Source organism: Coenobita brevimanus, chromosome 8, assembly GCF_032717465.1.
Source record: "Coenobita brevimanus isolate Jiangsu-jjx chromosome 8, ASM3271746v2, whole genome shotgun sequence".
In the NCBI taxonomy this organism is placed as follows: Eukaryota; Metazoa; Arthropoda; class Malacostraca; order Decapoda; family Coenobitidae; genus Coenobita; species Coenobita brevimanus.
The window spans coordinates 41,561,833-41,578,149 of record NC_136961.1 but is presented as its reverse complement, the minus strand read 5'-3'; the positions used below and the strand labels follow the sequence as shown (position 1 = coordinate 41,578,149).

The following is a 16,317-nucleotide window of genomic DNA, read 5'->3' as shown; positions in this document are numbered from 1 at the left end:
AATATAGTTGACCAGTTTTACTTTATTTTTTATTATTTTTATTTATTTAATTTTTTTTTTTTTTTTACCAGACTACTGTATATTGTGAATGGTTGTGTTGACAGGTTGGATAGCATCAGAGCAAAGTTGTATCTTTTGGGAGTGTTTTTGTTGTCAGCTGGTAGTCTGTCCAGGATGGCAGCAATTTATGACAAAGTTGAGTTCCAATAGGAGCGTTCGCGTGACTAGAGAAATGCCAGATATCACCGGCATTTTAATTTTTCGGACTGAAAAAAATCACGTCGGGCAATGATTGAATGGCCTTTTTCATGCATCTTATGTATATTGTAAAAATATGTAAATATTCTATTTCTTCTTTATAAAACAGTGCTTTGTCAATGCAGCATGAAAAAATAAAGTAATAAAAAAAAAATTTCACAACGGTTGCAGCCTGGTTTATGCATGCACAGAAATATATATGTATATCTTTAACCAACAATAATAGTTGATTATAATTCATATTAATACATTAAACTCCCTGTGAGTAAGAATAAAACTTAATTCACTTCAAGAAAGCATGTTGATATTTAGTTGCTGCCTCCGGCACAACAAGTTTTCCAAGCAAACCAAAACAGTTGTGTCTTTCCTCGCTCTGTGACCCACTCCATCAGCTGGCTTGCTTCGTATGTCTGGCAGCGCAAGGCTTTGATACGCCATAACATTTTAGAGTCTGATTAATATTAAACAATGGATAGACCATATTTGCCATTTTTTGTACAAGTCAGATTATATACGAATGTCATTATTTATACGCCTTTTTTGCTTCTTACAGTTCAAAAACAGTCTTACTGGCAGATACTGTCCTAACCTTCTTAGGGAAGAATATATAAATATACAAATTTTTAGGCAATATTTTGGGTGAAATAGCACAAGTAAGAGTAATTTACATTTTTTTTTAAAGGTATTTGCTTAAACAATATCGTAAATATTGATCAGAAAAAGAACACTGAAGTTTAACTATGACCCCCTTAGCCCATCAAAATGAAAACGAGACATGGTTTCTGGCGGTGTCTGGCAGATTTTCTTCTTCGCGCAAACGCTCCTATTTACTGTTATGAATGTTGTGTTACTGTACATTGTATGACATCTGTCATAGTTGTTGTGCTGCCCTAGGTGTTTACTCACTATATTATGATGAGGAGAGCAAGAGGGTGGAAGTGGTCAGTGTGTTCAAGAGTGCGAGGTATGCCGTGATGGCATTGTGTGAAACAAAGATGAATGGGTGTGAAGTGGAGGAGTGGGAAGGTGTGAAATGTGTAAGATCGGTCATGAATGGGTGAGGAAGATGCAAGGAAGGAGTTGCTTTGTAGATGAATGAGGTGTGGCAGAATGAATGTCAGCTCAAGGTGTATGTATGTCAAGTTCAAGTTTGAGAAGGTGAAAGTGGCGATGGTTGTAATGTATGCACCGTGTGAGGACAGGAGTGAGAGAGAGAGAAAGATGGGTTTTGGGATGAGCTGGATGAAGCAGTGGGAGAAATGCCCCGGAGCCATAAAGTGATAGTAATGGCAGATATGAATGGAAGAGTAGGCACTGATCTTCAGGATAACATAATGGAGTGTAATGGAGTACCAGGAGAAAATGGTAATGCGAAGCGACTGAAAGATATGTCTCAGGATAGGAGGTTGTGCATTTGTAACTCGTATATCAAACACAAAGATACATATAAATATGCATGGTATAGAGGGAACGGGGATCATGTAGAGAGGAGCCTGATTGATTACTTGCTTGTAGAGAGGTCGTTGCTGGGAATGGTTGCTGATACGAGGGATGTGAGAGGATGATGTGGAGATCATATGATTGTGGCAAGCAAGATCAGTCTTAAAGGAATGAGGTGGACCAGGAGAGAGAGGAGCTGTCAGGGAGAAAAACTGAAAGTCGAGGAGCCAAGGATCAAAGGAATGGCAGATGAATATAGGGCCAAAGTAGCGGAGGAGTTAGAATTAGTGAACTGGAATTAAATGGATCTGGACATCCTGTGGAGTACATATAGGGATTGCTTAGTTAGGAATGCTAAAGCGGTGTGTGATGTGGCAAGAGTAACAACAAAGAAGAAAGGTACGGCATGGTGGGATGAAGAGGTTAAGAGAGCAGTGGAGGAAAAGAGGAAAAAGTGGCTAGAGTGGTTACAGTACAGGAGTTCAGTTGAAATAAGAACAGAATATATTGAGAGCAAGAAGCACATAAAGAGATTAATGAATAAGAAAAAGAAGGAGGTAAATGATGATCTAGGAAGAAAAATGAATGCAAACTATGCTGTAAATAGGAAGTTATTCTGGAAAGAGGTGCAGAAATGTAGAAGTGAAAGCGGAAAGAAATGTGAGGGTATGAAGGATGTAGGTGGTAGATTATCAACCCATGGGGTTGAAGTAAGGACCAGATGGAAAGAATAGTTTGAAAGCCTAATGAATGGGAAAGAGAGCAGAGCGGATGTAAACATGATTGATTTTGTGGGTGTGCAGAGAAGGAATGCAGTGCCAGGAGACTTGACACTCACACATGTGAAGAGTGCTGTGAAGCGGCTGAAAAATGGGAGAGCAGCTAGGGTTGATGAGGTGTATGCAGAGATGCTGAAGTGTAGTGGAGAGAGTGGAATGAAGTGCTTGCTGGAGACGCTTGGTGGTTTAGTGGGTAATTACGGAGCTCCAATTGGATTGAGCCGGTGAAGGTTTATATCGAAGGAGTGGTTGGGGTTTATTGCTTACATAATGCCACTCAGGGATGAGTGAGGCAGGTCACTCTCATCTTAAATGTCAGGTCCAACTAGCCTAGCCCCGGGCTTCTACGCTCCTCATGGGGCAACGAAGGATTGGATGATGAATGAATGAATGATGTATGAAGTTTATTGAGTGTGTTAGGGAAGATATATGGAAGAATTATTATAGAGAAAGTAAGAGAGATATCAGAAGTCCTAGTGAGTGATGAACAGGGTGGCTTTAGGAGTGGCAGAGGTTGTGTGGGTCAAATATTTGTCGTGAGACAGATAGTGGAGAAGGCTTGTGAGAAGGACCTTAAGGTGTTTATGGCGTTCATGGATCTGGAAAAAGCATTTGACAAAGTGGACAGAGAAGGATTGTGGAAAGTTTTGCGCATGTACGTGTACATTGTAAGCTGCTATGTGCCGTGAAGAGTTTTTATGATGGTAGTGAAGCATGTGTAAGGGTTAATGGGCATCTAAGTGAATGGTTCACAGTTGGTGTGAGCGTGCAACAAGCTTGTGTGATATCTCCATGGTTGTTCAGTATATTTATGGATGCGGTGATGAGAGAAGTAAAAACAAGTAATGGAGAGGGGCATGGCGTTGGTAATGAATGGTGATGGATGGAATGTCTCAAATTTGTTGTATGCTGATGATGCAGTACTACTTGCAAATATCAGACAAGAACTTGATAGGCTAGTACAGACTTTTGCTGATGTCTGTGAGTATTGTGCCATGAGTGTAAATGCAGAAAAGAGTATAGTGATGGTTATTGAGAGAGAAGGTGACTCCCACTACGATATTATGGTGAATGGAGAGAGACTGGAATTGGTGAAAGATGTTCAAATATCTGTGTACAGTGATAGAAAAGAGAGGAAAATGTGCAAAAGAAGTGGAAAGTATGTGACACAAGGAATAAAAGTAGCTGGAACAATGAAGGCCTTGATAAGAAACAGAGGCTTGAGTGTTGCAGCTGCACGAGGCTTACATGAAGGAATGTTAGTGCCAATATTTACGTATGGATGTGAGACTATGGTGTGGCATGAAAATGAAAAGTCAAGAGTGAGAGCATTGAAGATGGGACTGCTGAGGAATGTATGTGGAGCACAGAGGGTGGATAGGATACGAAATACTGTGATTCATGAAAGATGTAGAGTGAGGAAGTCTGTGGACACCAGAATCAAAGAGAGTATTGAGATGGTATGGTCATGTGGAGAGAATGGATAACAATTGAGTGGTGAAAAAGGTATATGTGGGTGAATTTGAAAGAGGAAGGAGGTGAGGTAGGCCAAGGAGACGGTGGAGGGTTATGGTGGATGTGTGTATGAGGAAGGGAGGTTTGAAGTTGGTGAGGCTAGGGGACTGACAAGAGATCAAGCTGACTGGATGAATATTGTGAGGAGAAGCGCATGATCAGGGATTTGGCACCCCTTTTTAACGTGACAGCATCCGGATTTATTCTTATCAAATACGATTATGTGAAGCTACAGAACGTGGTGAATGTTTTTGGCGTATCCAAAAGAGCCAGAATTCCAGGGGCTTGAATGTTGAGCGAAGCATGGCCCATTGGATTGGGCAAAGTTGGGTTTTCTGGACATTGCTACTCCTCACCCTGCCTTAAGGTGGGAAAGGCGGTCCAGATGATGATGATGATGATGATGATGATGATGATGATGATGATGGAGTTGGGTAGAGTCACACAAGATTAACCCTCCGTGAACACTTGATGCAACCCTGTAAAACCCTCATAACATCATCAGTATGTATTCAAAAACAGTATTCAATGGACATTTTTTTACGTACCCATTTTGGATAAAGGCGATTCGTGTATTCTTTTCGTGCAGTACCTCAGTAGCTTTACACATCATTGTATGTACTGCATAATGTCTTTGGATTTCCTGTAAGCTGTATTTGTAAAAGTACGTGGTTCAGTGTAAAAAGTTGCCAACTGAAATTTGGGAACATATCACATACCATCATGTATGTTTAGAGCTTTCACTCCTGTGAAATTTCTTCTTCACAGATTTGGTAATAAATCCTCTCTACTGAACCTTGCATTTCGGTACAAGTAGAAATGATTTACTATGTAGTTCAGTATTGGAGTTAAATTATACTTGCATGATTTGTAAATTTCTGTATTGATATTAAACCGTATTCATTAATTTTCTTTCTTTTGCAGAAGTGGAAAGTCATCAATACAAAAAGTTGTGTTTCACAAAATGACCCCCAATGAAACACTCTTCCTGGAATCCACCAACAAGATAGAGTCAGAAAACATCTCTAACTCATCATTTGTACAGTTCAAGATTCTCGACTTCCCAGGGCAGATTGACTTCTTTGAGCCGTCATTTGACTCCGAGAAGATATTTGGAGGACACGGGGCTTTGGTGTTTGTTATAGATGCACAAGTGTGTACAGTACAACATATTATGCATGTTTTGTGAATTATCAGGTGTAAGTGAATTGCAGTGATGCCCAGGTATAGTATTTATTGTATGTTTGTTCTCTTGATATTCAGACGTCAGTGAACTGCTGTTTTGTCAATTGATGAAACTTCTTTCTCATCTTCGTGATTGTAATGTATAGACACCAAGTACATCAACAGCCAAATAGGGTAAAGACAATAGTAAATGATCAGATACATCTTCTCATTGATATGCTTTACATTGTAAGATCTTATCATACACACCGATTTTCATGAAATGCTATATTGTACTCTAAATATACATATGTAATACAGGCATTCCCCACTATACGATACGCCGCCATAGCGATGTGAAAAAATTAACACCCTTCCTTACTTATCAGTTGCCTGTCTCTGGTTATCCAATGGGTTTTGTTTTTTTTAACTGATTTTGATGATATTTTAGACTTAAAGTTTCTGTTTAGGTTGATTTTTTAAACTGTTTCTAGGCTTAGATTAATGTGTTTTAATCATAGGTGGGGTGGACACTGTCATTTTTGGGTACAGTTTACTAAGTTTGATTTTTCCAGACCTATTTTTAATGATTTTCAGATTTTATTTGGGGGTTTAGGTGAGTTATAAACTGCTTTTAAGCTTAGTTTAGCCTGTTTTAAAGCTATTTGGGGGTTTAGGTGAGCTAGAAACTTGTTTTGGACTCATTTGGGTGGGTTGTGGACTTAGTTGTTGGGGGGTAATCCCAAGGCTCCCAAATGCATCCCTATGCTGTGGGGGGTAATCCCAAGGTTTGCAAATGCTTCCCTATGCTGTGGGGGGTAATCCCAAGGCTCCCAAATGCATCCCTATGCTGGGGGGGGTAATCCCAAGGCTCCCAAATGCATCCCTATGCTGTATGTCCTATGTTATAACATCACCTTTTAACGATATCCCGGCTCAGTGTTGGGTTTTCCCAAACACATCTCATCATTATAGCAGGGACGACCTGTATACTGTACACATACATACATCTATCTTTCTATCTATCTATATACTTAGGCTGCTTCCCCCAAGGAAAGGGAGGTAGCCGAGACAGGACGACACACTCCCCATTTACTCATACATTCAAACACATTCATTCGCATCTTAGCCCCAAAGGGGAGAATGGACAGATCCTCACCGCACCACACCACACAAGGGTCAACTGCGCAATGCAATCAGTGACATCCGCAGCAGGGCCCGACAGCAGAGCTGGTTTACCCCTGCCATAGCATAACAGACCCATCCCTTTACCCGCACCTGACCTGACTAGCTGATCAGACCAAATGCGGGAGAATATCCCCTCAGGGCTGCGTCATCATTTATTCATTCACAATTTCTCTCCATTTATTTTTGTCACGCACAGCCACTCTTCCTTGCACAACAGACATCCCTCTCGCATCCAGCGCTCTCTTCACACTGTCCATCCATCCTATTCATGGTCTTCCTCTCAGCCTTACACCTCTCACATCAGATCTAGTTATCTTTTTCACCAATCGCTCATTATCCATTCTCTCCATATGCCCAAACCATCGCAGCACCCTCTGCTCAACTCTACCAGCCATCTCCCGAACAACTCCAGTTCTCCTTCGCACTTCATCATTTCGCACTCGAACCATACGCGTCACTCCACACATACTCCTCAGACACCTCATCTCCATTACATTCAAACTTTTCCTCTCTGCTACACCCATATTCCATGTTTCAGCCCCATATAACGCAGTCGGTACCACAACACCCTCATACAGCCTTCTCTTTGCATCCATTCTAAGCGAACGACATCTAAACACTTTTTTCATTCCTCCCAGCACCTTTCCTACTTCATTTATTCTAAACTTCACTTCTGCGTCTATTCTTCCATCCACAGCAACATGTGACCCTAGATATTTAAAACAGTCTACCTCCTCAAGCAACTCGCCATTCAAAACTGTATTCAACCCCCTACCATCTACCAACCTCGTACACTTCATCACTTTACTCTTATTCTCATTTACTTTCAATTTCCTCCTTTCACACACCCTTCCAATCTTCTCTACATACATACAAACATACGTCATATTATTTAGTGTTGCTCCCTGAGGAGCGTAGGAGCCTGGGGCCAAGTCAGTCCTGATATTTAAGATGAGAGTGACCAGCCCCACTCATCCCTGAGTGGCATTACATGAGCAATAAACCCCTGCCACCCCTTTGATATAAACCGACACAGGCTCAATCCAGTTGGAGCACCTTAACCCCTAAAGTACTAATCTCATCGATCGGGCATTTTGCGCAGTTTCTTAAAAGGACGAGCAACACCGATCGTGAAACATCCACAAAAAACTGGAGGCAGCTGGCTCCACTCCAACTGTGATGCAGATGGCTTCTAACCAATCAGAACTAAGTGTTGGACACACCAGAGGGGAAACCCAGGCGGTGGGGGTTGTACCCCCACCTACCTCTCACCACGTCCCTCTACCCCACTACCTTGTTGCTACCCTACCTCCCACCGCTCTTACCACCACCACCACGACTCCCACACCCTCCTCATGCATCCCCCCCCCTCCCATGTGGAGCCCCCCATGACTGGGGAAGGGTATTTCCCCCCTACTTTCCCTCCATGTCCCTGTATTCCACTGGGACCCTTCCTTTGTGTCTTGTGGTGGTCTCCTCCCATCCCTCCATCCCCATGCTCCCCCTCCTGGCCTTACCACCTCCCCCCACCACCCCCAACCCCCACCCCAACCCCCCACCCCAACCCCCTACCCTCACCCCCACCCCCACCCCCTAGCACGCGGTATCTTTACCTCCCCAGCCCCGAATATTGCGTATTTTTTATGCTTTATGGCTCATGTTCTTGAATCATTACCTGTAATTTATTCGTGTCTTTGCATACAGATATGCATACCACAGTTATTTTAGCAGTCTTTATTTGAAACCCACTCGAATTAGAAATTTTATTTTATGCTGATGCGTGCAAACATGTTGGAGCCTTAAAAAATGAAAAGAAACGAAATGAAAACTAGCTAGATTTGACAGCTCAGAGGGGAGGGGAGATTAGGTGAGGGGAGGGAAGGGAAGGGAGGAAAGAGGAGGGGAGGGAAGGGAAGGGAAGGGAAGGGAGGGGACTGGAGGTATGGGGAGGGAAGAGGAGGGGAGGATAATTATTACTATTTATCATATTTTTATTAGGGGCTTCATGACCATTTTCCCTAGCTAGATTTGACAGCTCAGCGGGGAGGGGAGGGGGGAGGGGAAGTTAGGTGAGGGGAGGGGAGGGAAGGGAAGGGGAGGGAGGGGATTGAAGGTATGGGGAGGGGAGAGGAGGGGAGGATAATTTTTACTATTTATCATATTTATTGGGGGGTTTGTCACCATTTTATTTTTTCCAAGCACATTACAATGGTTTATAACATCAATACACACCAAAAAAAATTGACTTTGGTGATTTTTGTACGTATTTTTGTGAAGAAAACAGGTGCGAGCAGCGTATTTTCTTTCTCGCCCGGTCCATGACGAGTAACTGTTATAAACTTTGACGGGCCATAGCTCGGTAACTATTGGGTCTAGGAGGGTGGGGTTTGCATTTTCAGGTGTGTAAATTGAAGCTCTATAAATTGGGCATAAAACTTTTAACCTTTGAGAAAGTCGAAAAATAAGCCTGTTTTTGCGTCCTGGGGGACAGTCGAGGCTGGAGAATTTCGTACCCTAGGGGTTAACTACCCACTAAACCACCAGGCACCATAGTTTAGTTATATGGTTACCACCCAGCATAGTGAATGGTTTTCCTTGTGTACAGGAAACCATTTGGCTTGTCACTCAGTGTTGAGTCACCCATAGACAGATGGGAGGGGAATGAAAGAAGGAAAGAAAAACAGAAGGAATGTAAAATCACCCATAGGCAGAAGGAAGAGAAAAGAATGAAGGAAAGAAAGACAGAAGAGGAAGGAAGGAGGAGGGGAAAGGGCAGACACCCAAAGCAGCAGTACATCGAGTGAGTGGATGGTGAGCGTCCCCACCTGCCAATGATGTGGTGGATCGGGACGTCCATCATCCACTCGCTCAGTGTAGAGATGCCATATGATCTCTACACTGAGTGACAAGCCAAATGGTTTCCTGTATGCAGAAACCATTTACTACACTGGGTGGTAACCATATAATTGGGGTTTCTAGTGGGGTCAAGTGTCCCCCAGATTCCCCCACCTAAAATCACTTAATCATGACAGTCATATCAGAGAGCCTCGGAGGGCCCAATACCTGCCCAGGGCCTCAACCAAATGGGCAGACTCTCATGGCCATGTGGAATGTGAGAGGTGTGAATGAGGAGAGCAAGAGGGTGGAAGTGATGAATGTGTTCAAGAGTGCGAGATATTGAAGATGAAAGAGTGTGAAATGGAGGGGTGGGAGGGTGTGGAATGTGTAAGATCAGGAATGAATGGGCGAGGAAGATGCAAGGAAGGAGTTGCTTTGTTGATGAACGAGGTGTGGCTGAGTGGAATGAGAGACTGCAAATGTATCAGCTCGAGGTGTATGTATGTCATGTTCGAGAAGGTGAAAGTGTCAGTGATTGTAGCATATGCACCGTGTGAGAACAGGAGTGAGAGAGAGAAAGACAGGTTTTGGGATGGGCTGAATGAAGTAGTGGGAGAAATGCCCAAGAGCTATTTAGTGATCGTAATGGGGGATATGAATGGAAGAGTAGGCACTAGTCCTGATGATGACAAAATGGGTTGTTATGGAGTACCATTAGAAAATGATAATGGGAAGTGACTAAAGGATATGTGTCAGGAGAGGAGGTAGTGCATTTGTAACTCATATGTCAAACACAAAAATGCACATAAATATACGGTAAAAGCTCAGTTAACCAGAATGCATGAGGATTCTTCCATTCCAGATGTGGAATTTTCTAGATAACCGAATGTCTATCTGTCTATCTATCTATTGCCAGATGCCTCAATCCCGTTCGGGGTGGCCACAAACAAATCTCTTCCACGTCGCCCTGTCCTTCGCCATTTCACTGCCCTGCTCCCAACTCACACCCCCCTCTCTCATATACCTCTCCACCCCATCCCTCCATCTCATCCTCGGCTTCCCCCTCCCTCTTCCCCCCTCCACCTCACTCACATACACTCTCTTCGTCAGTCTTTCACCCTCCATCCTCTCCACATGGCCAAACCACCTCAGTGTATTCCTCCTAATGCTTCCTATTACATCCACTTCCACACCACAACGCTCCTTTATATCCTCATTTGTCAGCCTGTTTAGCCATGTGACTCCACAGGCTCCTTTTAAATAACTCATTTCCACTGCTCTCACTCTTGACTTGTGTCCTTCCAGCAACGTCCAAGCTTCACTTCCATATGTTAGAGTTGGTATCACAATACTGTCATGTAGTAACTTTTTCACTTCCATGGTAACTTCCCTGTTTCTTATCACTGCTTTCAAGGAACCAGCAACCTTTCTTCCCTGCTGTACCCTTTCAAGCACTTCACTCTCCAAACCTCCATCCTTACTCATCATACTACCCAAGTACTTAAACGTACTCACATTTTCCAATTCCTCACCATCCAACCTTGCTGCACATTCACTGACTTCACCTCTCACGAAGACCATCACTTTACTCTTCCCTACATTCACTTTTAGAATCTGTTTCTTACACCCTCTCCCAGACTCATCCACCAAGCCTTGCAGCTCTCCTTCGTCTTCACTCAACAACACAGTATCATCTGCAAACAACAGTACAGGGAGTTTCCAAACACTACCCTCTCTCACCAGGGCCACTCCAACATCCACCACCCTACCTTGTACCTCTTTTATTACCCCATCCATGTACAGATTGAACAACCTTGGAGACATGACACATCCCTGTTTCAACCCAACCTTCAAAGAGAAAAATTCACTCAGTTCACCATCCACACGCACTGCAGCCTTAGCACCATCATACATACTCTTCACAGCATTCAACAACTTCCTGTCTACTCCATATATTTTTAATACTTTCCACAATCCTTGTCTATCCACCCTGTCATATGCTTTCTCCAAATCCATGAAAGCTGCATACAACTTCTTTCCCTTCTCTAGAAATTTTTCCACTAAAGATCTAAGAATGAATATCTGATCTACACAACCTCTTCCCTTCCTAAAGCCTCCCCGTTCTTCTCCAACTAATTCCTCTGTTCTTTCTCTAACTCTGTCAATAAGTATCCTACCATACACTTTTCCTGTTATACTAAGAAGACAAATGCCCCTCTGATTACCACACACTTCTTTTTCCCCTTTCTCCTTTGTACAAGGTAATAATTATACCTTACTTCCAATCCTCCGGTACTCTGCCTTCCTCCCAGGCCAATCTGCACGTTTTCCACATTCATTCTACTACTCTCTCTCCCCCATGTTTCAGCATTTCACTACACACTCCATCAATTCCTGGGGCTTTCCCCACTTTAACTTTCTTTATTGCTTCCACAACTTCTATCCTACTGATTTCTTCCTGTCTTCTCACCTCCCTCCTTCTCCCAGCCATTCCCCAGCTACTTATACTCGCATTACTTCCATCCTCTATGTTCAACAATTCCTTAAAGTGTTCTCTCCATCTGCTCACTTTTTCTCCCTTCACTAGTAATCTACCATTTTTATCTTTCACTTCCCTGCTAACTTCACTTTCACCCTGTCTTACGCTTTTCACCTCTTTCCAAAACATATTCTTACAGTCCCTCCACTTTACACTCAAGTTCCAACCAAATTCCTCATCCGCTGTCTTCTTACTCTCTCTTACTAATCTTTTCACCTCTCTCTTTCTTTCTACATATAACTCTCTCTTCCGCCTCTCAACTTCTTCCACGCCCCTATTTCTCATCCATTCATTGTATGCTTTCTTCTTTTGTGCCACAGCCTGTCTCACCTCTTCATTCCACCATGCTGTTCCTTGCACACCCCTCTGTCTTCTCTTCATCCCACACACCACATCACATGCTGCACATATTTCTTCTGTGAATATCCTGCACACACCTTCCACGTCCCCCATCTGCTCCAATTCATATTTGCCCAATTGTTCCTCCACTTCTCTCTTATACTCTGCCTTTTTCTCATCCTCTTGTAACCTTTCCACTCTCCTTACAAATACTCCTTCTTCCCATCCCTCCCTTCTTCTATTTCTCCATCTTAATTGGATCTTGATTCTAGCCACCACCAAGTAGTGGTCAGAAAGTCCACTCCCCCAACCTCTACAAGCTCTTGCATCCATTACACATTTTCGCATCGTTTCATCCACACACACATAATCAGTCATTGCCTTCCTTTCATTCAGTTTACCACCCACCCTTCTCATCACTCGCCATGTATACCTGTGGATCATTTTGTGCCTGAAGAGGGTATTGGCTATCACCAACCCCCTCCCAGCACAAATGTCCACTAATGCACTGCCATTCTCATCTATCTCAGCAAGCACACCCCACTCACCAACTGTTCCATCCACCTTCACATTCCCTACTTTACCATTCATATCACTGATCAAAAACACTCTCTTATTCCTTCCAAACTTTTCCATGCACACTTCCACATTTGTCCAGAACTCTTCTCTCACTCTGCTTGCACGATCTTGCGTTGGCGCATACACATACACAATCGCCCACATTTGTATTCCAACTTTCAATCTTACCCACACAATCCTTGACCCAACTGATCCATGCTCTCTTTTCTTCCATCTTTTACTCACATTCTAACCTACTCCTGCACATATACTCCATCCATACTCCCATTCTCTCACACTTTCTCGTCTCCATTTAGTTTCAGTTATTCCACATACATCAACTTTCGCACCCTCAAGCACCTGGACAATCTCTTAGAAATTTTCTGGGAGGTCAAACAAATGAAATAGGACCAAACTTGGGACTTCATTTCATAAAGTACATAATTCAGTATTAGATACAGTACAGGTAAGATACAGTACAGGTACACTACAATACACAAAAAAGACAGCAAGAGAAATTGTACAGGACTGAACACAAACCAGCAAACATTACCAAAAATTATTTAAAGAAAAATTTAGCATGTGTTATGGGCCAAAATGATTTTGAAAACTTGGCTGCATACACTACTTTATCGTGTACTGTACAGAACTTATCAAGAATTATAGGGGGATCATCAGGATCATGAGATGAGGATTCAGACAATGGAGAAGGAGAAGTGGAAGGAACTAGGTCAGGAGCTGAAGAAGTGGAAGGAACTAGGTCAGGAACTGAAGAAGTGGAAGGAACAGGATCAAGAGATGAAAAAGTAGAAAGAACAGGGTCAGACAACTGGTATCCGGAATATTTTCGACCCCATGCCAGGTTGAATTTGCATTCTGGTTATACAGATGTGCCGATGCATGTTGTTTAAATGATATAGAGGGAATGGGGATCGTGTTGAAAGAAGCCTGATTGATTATATGCTCGTAGAGAGGTCGATGATGGGAATGGTTCCTGATACGAGGGCAGGGAGAATGTGGAGGTCTGTCAGATCATATGATTGTGGTATGCAAAATCGAGCTGAGAGGAGTGAGGTGGATCAGGAGAGAGAGGAGCAGTCAGGGAGAAAACTGAAAGTCGAGAAGCTGAGGATCAAAGAATTGGCAGATGATTACAGGACCAAAGTAGAGGAGTTAAAATTAATGAATTTAAATTAAATGGATCTGGACAGCCTGTGGAATGCATATAGGGATTGCTTAGTTAGGAATGCTAAAGTGGTGTGTGGTGTGGCAAGAGTAACAACAAAGAAGAGAGGTACGGCATGGTGGGATGAGGATATTAACCCTTTGAGATTCAAGTGACTATTTCGATCATCATTTGAAATCCAACCTCAGAGATTCGGATGACGCTTTTAATCGTCATTTTAAGAAACTTTTGTAAAATATTCACCATAAATCGCATTTATGCATCATAACAAAGAGGCTCGGGCATGATGTCACGGAATGGTTGCTCTATGTGTGGTGGTACTGCACAGCTGGTCTGACTCATGGCTTTGTTTCTTTATTACTTTATTCTTGGTGAATATTTTTCTACAGCAAGGTATAAAATTTTTGGTTTATGCCTAACTTCAACTCGTCACTTTGATTTTTTATTTTCTTTGTTTTCCTTGTGTGAACATACTACGATAAAGTACAACTATTCAACATCAAAATAACCAGCATCCTATCATAAAAAGCGTATTTACACTGACCGATCAAAGAAAAACATCGCGATGCGAATATTCGGCCGAGACTAAAATAAAATTGTGCATCTCTTTCCTTTCGCTTTATTGCACAATGAAATGCAATAATTACCATAATCTATATATCACTATAAAGGTAATTTATTGTATTTTTGCATGGTTTAAACCAAATTTACATATCTTTACTCATTATTTTTTGCCGAATATTTTTCTACAGCAAGGTATAAAATTTTTGCTTTTTGCCTAACTTTAACTCATCATTTTGACATTTTATTTTCTTTGTTCTCCTTTTTTTAACATACTACGATAAAGTACAACTATTCAGCTTTAAAATGACACCAAAACCAACATTCTATCATGAAAAATGTATTTACACAGAGCAATCAAAGTAAAATATTGGGCCGCAAAGATGTGGGTCAGCGTGAGTGGCTGACTCTGGCGCAGACATAAACTGCCCGGGCCAGAAACCTGATAGGGTTAAGAGTGTGGTAGAGGAAAAGAGGAAAAAGTGGCTAAATTGGTTACAGGACAGGGGTTCAGTTGAAATAAGAACTAATTATTGAGAGCAAGAAGCACGTGAAGAGACTAGTGAAGAGGAAAAAGAGGGAGGTAAATGATAATCTAGGAAGAAAAATGAATGTGAACTACTCTGAAAATAGGAAGTTATTCTGTAAAGAGGTGAGGAAATGTAGAAATAAAAGCAGAAAATAATGTGATGGTGTGAAGGATGTAGGTGGTAGATTATAAACCCATGGGGATGAAGTAAGGACCAGATGGAAAGAATATTTTGAAAGCCTGATGAATGGGAATAGAGAGAGCAGAGCGGCTGTAAACATGATTGATTTTGGTGGTGTGCAGAGAAGGAATGCAGTGCCAGGAGACGTGACACTCGCACATGTGAAGAGTGCTGTGAAGCGGCTGAAAATTGGGAAAGCAGCTGGGGTTGATGAGGTGTATGCAGAGATGCTTAAGTGTACTGTATTGGAGAGAATGGAATGAAGTGCTTGTTGGAGATATGTAAGAAGGCATGGATGAGTGAAACTTTGCCTGCAGTGTGGAAAAAGGCTGTGATTGTACCCCTGTACAAAAATAAAGGTGAGCAAAGTGAGTGCGAGAATTATCGTGGCATAAGTTTATTGAGTGTGGTAGGGAAGGTATATGGAAGAATTATTATACAGAAAGTAAGAGAGATATCAGAAGTCCTAGTATGTGATGAACAGGGTGGCTTTAAGAGTGGCAGAGGATGTGTGAATCAAATTTTTTGCAATGGGACAGATAGCAGAGAAGGCTTGTGAGAAGGACCATAAGGTATAATAGTAGTTGTTCCCTAGGCAGTCTGGCCGAACTGCCCTGAATCCCTTAGGAACGCCATGGCCGAGACCGGGCTTTCCCACAGAGCTTTCAAAGAGTGTATGTTATGTTGTTGGCATTGGTGATTGTTTGCAATGCAGTCTTCCATTATGTGCTTAATAGTTGGGGTGCTGTGTTACATCCTGGACAAGCATCAGCAACAGAGTCATCCAGTCTCTTCTGGTAGCTTAAGAGGGCTGGATGATGCTCACATCTCAGCCTGTCCAGGTGGACCCTGTCCTCACGAGGGAGATAGGATTCAGAAGGGTGGATGTTATGCATGCAGCTGTGTGTTGTCTTTAACCCGTTAACTGCGCATAGCGGTTTTTTGGAGATGTCCGTGGTGTGCAGACATAGAGGTAAAAATGAAATTTCCCAAAGGCCAAATTTTCTCTTAGAAATTGAGAGAACACTTGCCAAAGTATATAGTAACGAAATATTACTCAATATTTACCTTGGTAAAGTCATGGATGAACATCGAAGTGTCTGATTCCCTATTGGAATGTATGGTTTTAGTTTTCTTTTTCGGTTTCGGTTTTGAAGGCTCAAACAAGCTTGCATGGGTTGGCCGCTCACCATGGCACTATATTCAGAATTCAGCTGTGCAGCCAGGGCTGTATTGAGCAGT

General features: G+C 42.4%; 1 protein-coding gene across 1 annotated transcript in view; it reads left to right on the top strand.

Moving 5' to 3' along the window:
* Positions 1–16,317, top strand: part of RagC-D (Ras-related GTP binding C/D) — a 70,029-nt gene that overhangs the window by 17,033 nt on the left and 36,679 nt on the right. Inside the window, exon 3 of the mRNA XM_080276929.1 lies at positions 4,917–5,145. Coding sequence (XP_080133055.1) covers positions 4,917–5,145 — 229 coding nt within the window. The remainder of the gene's footprint in view (positions 1–4,916; positions 5,146–16,317) is intronic.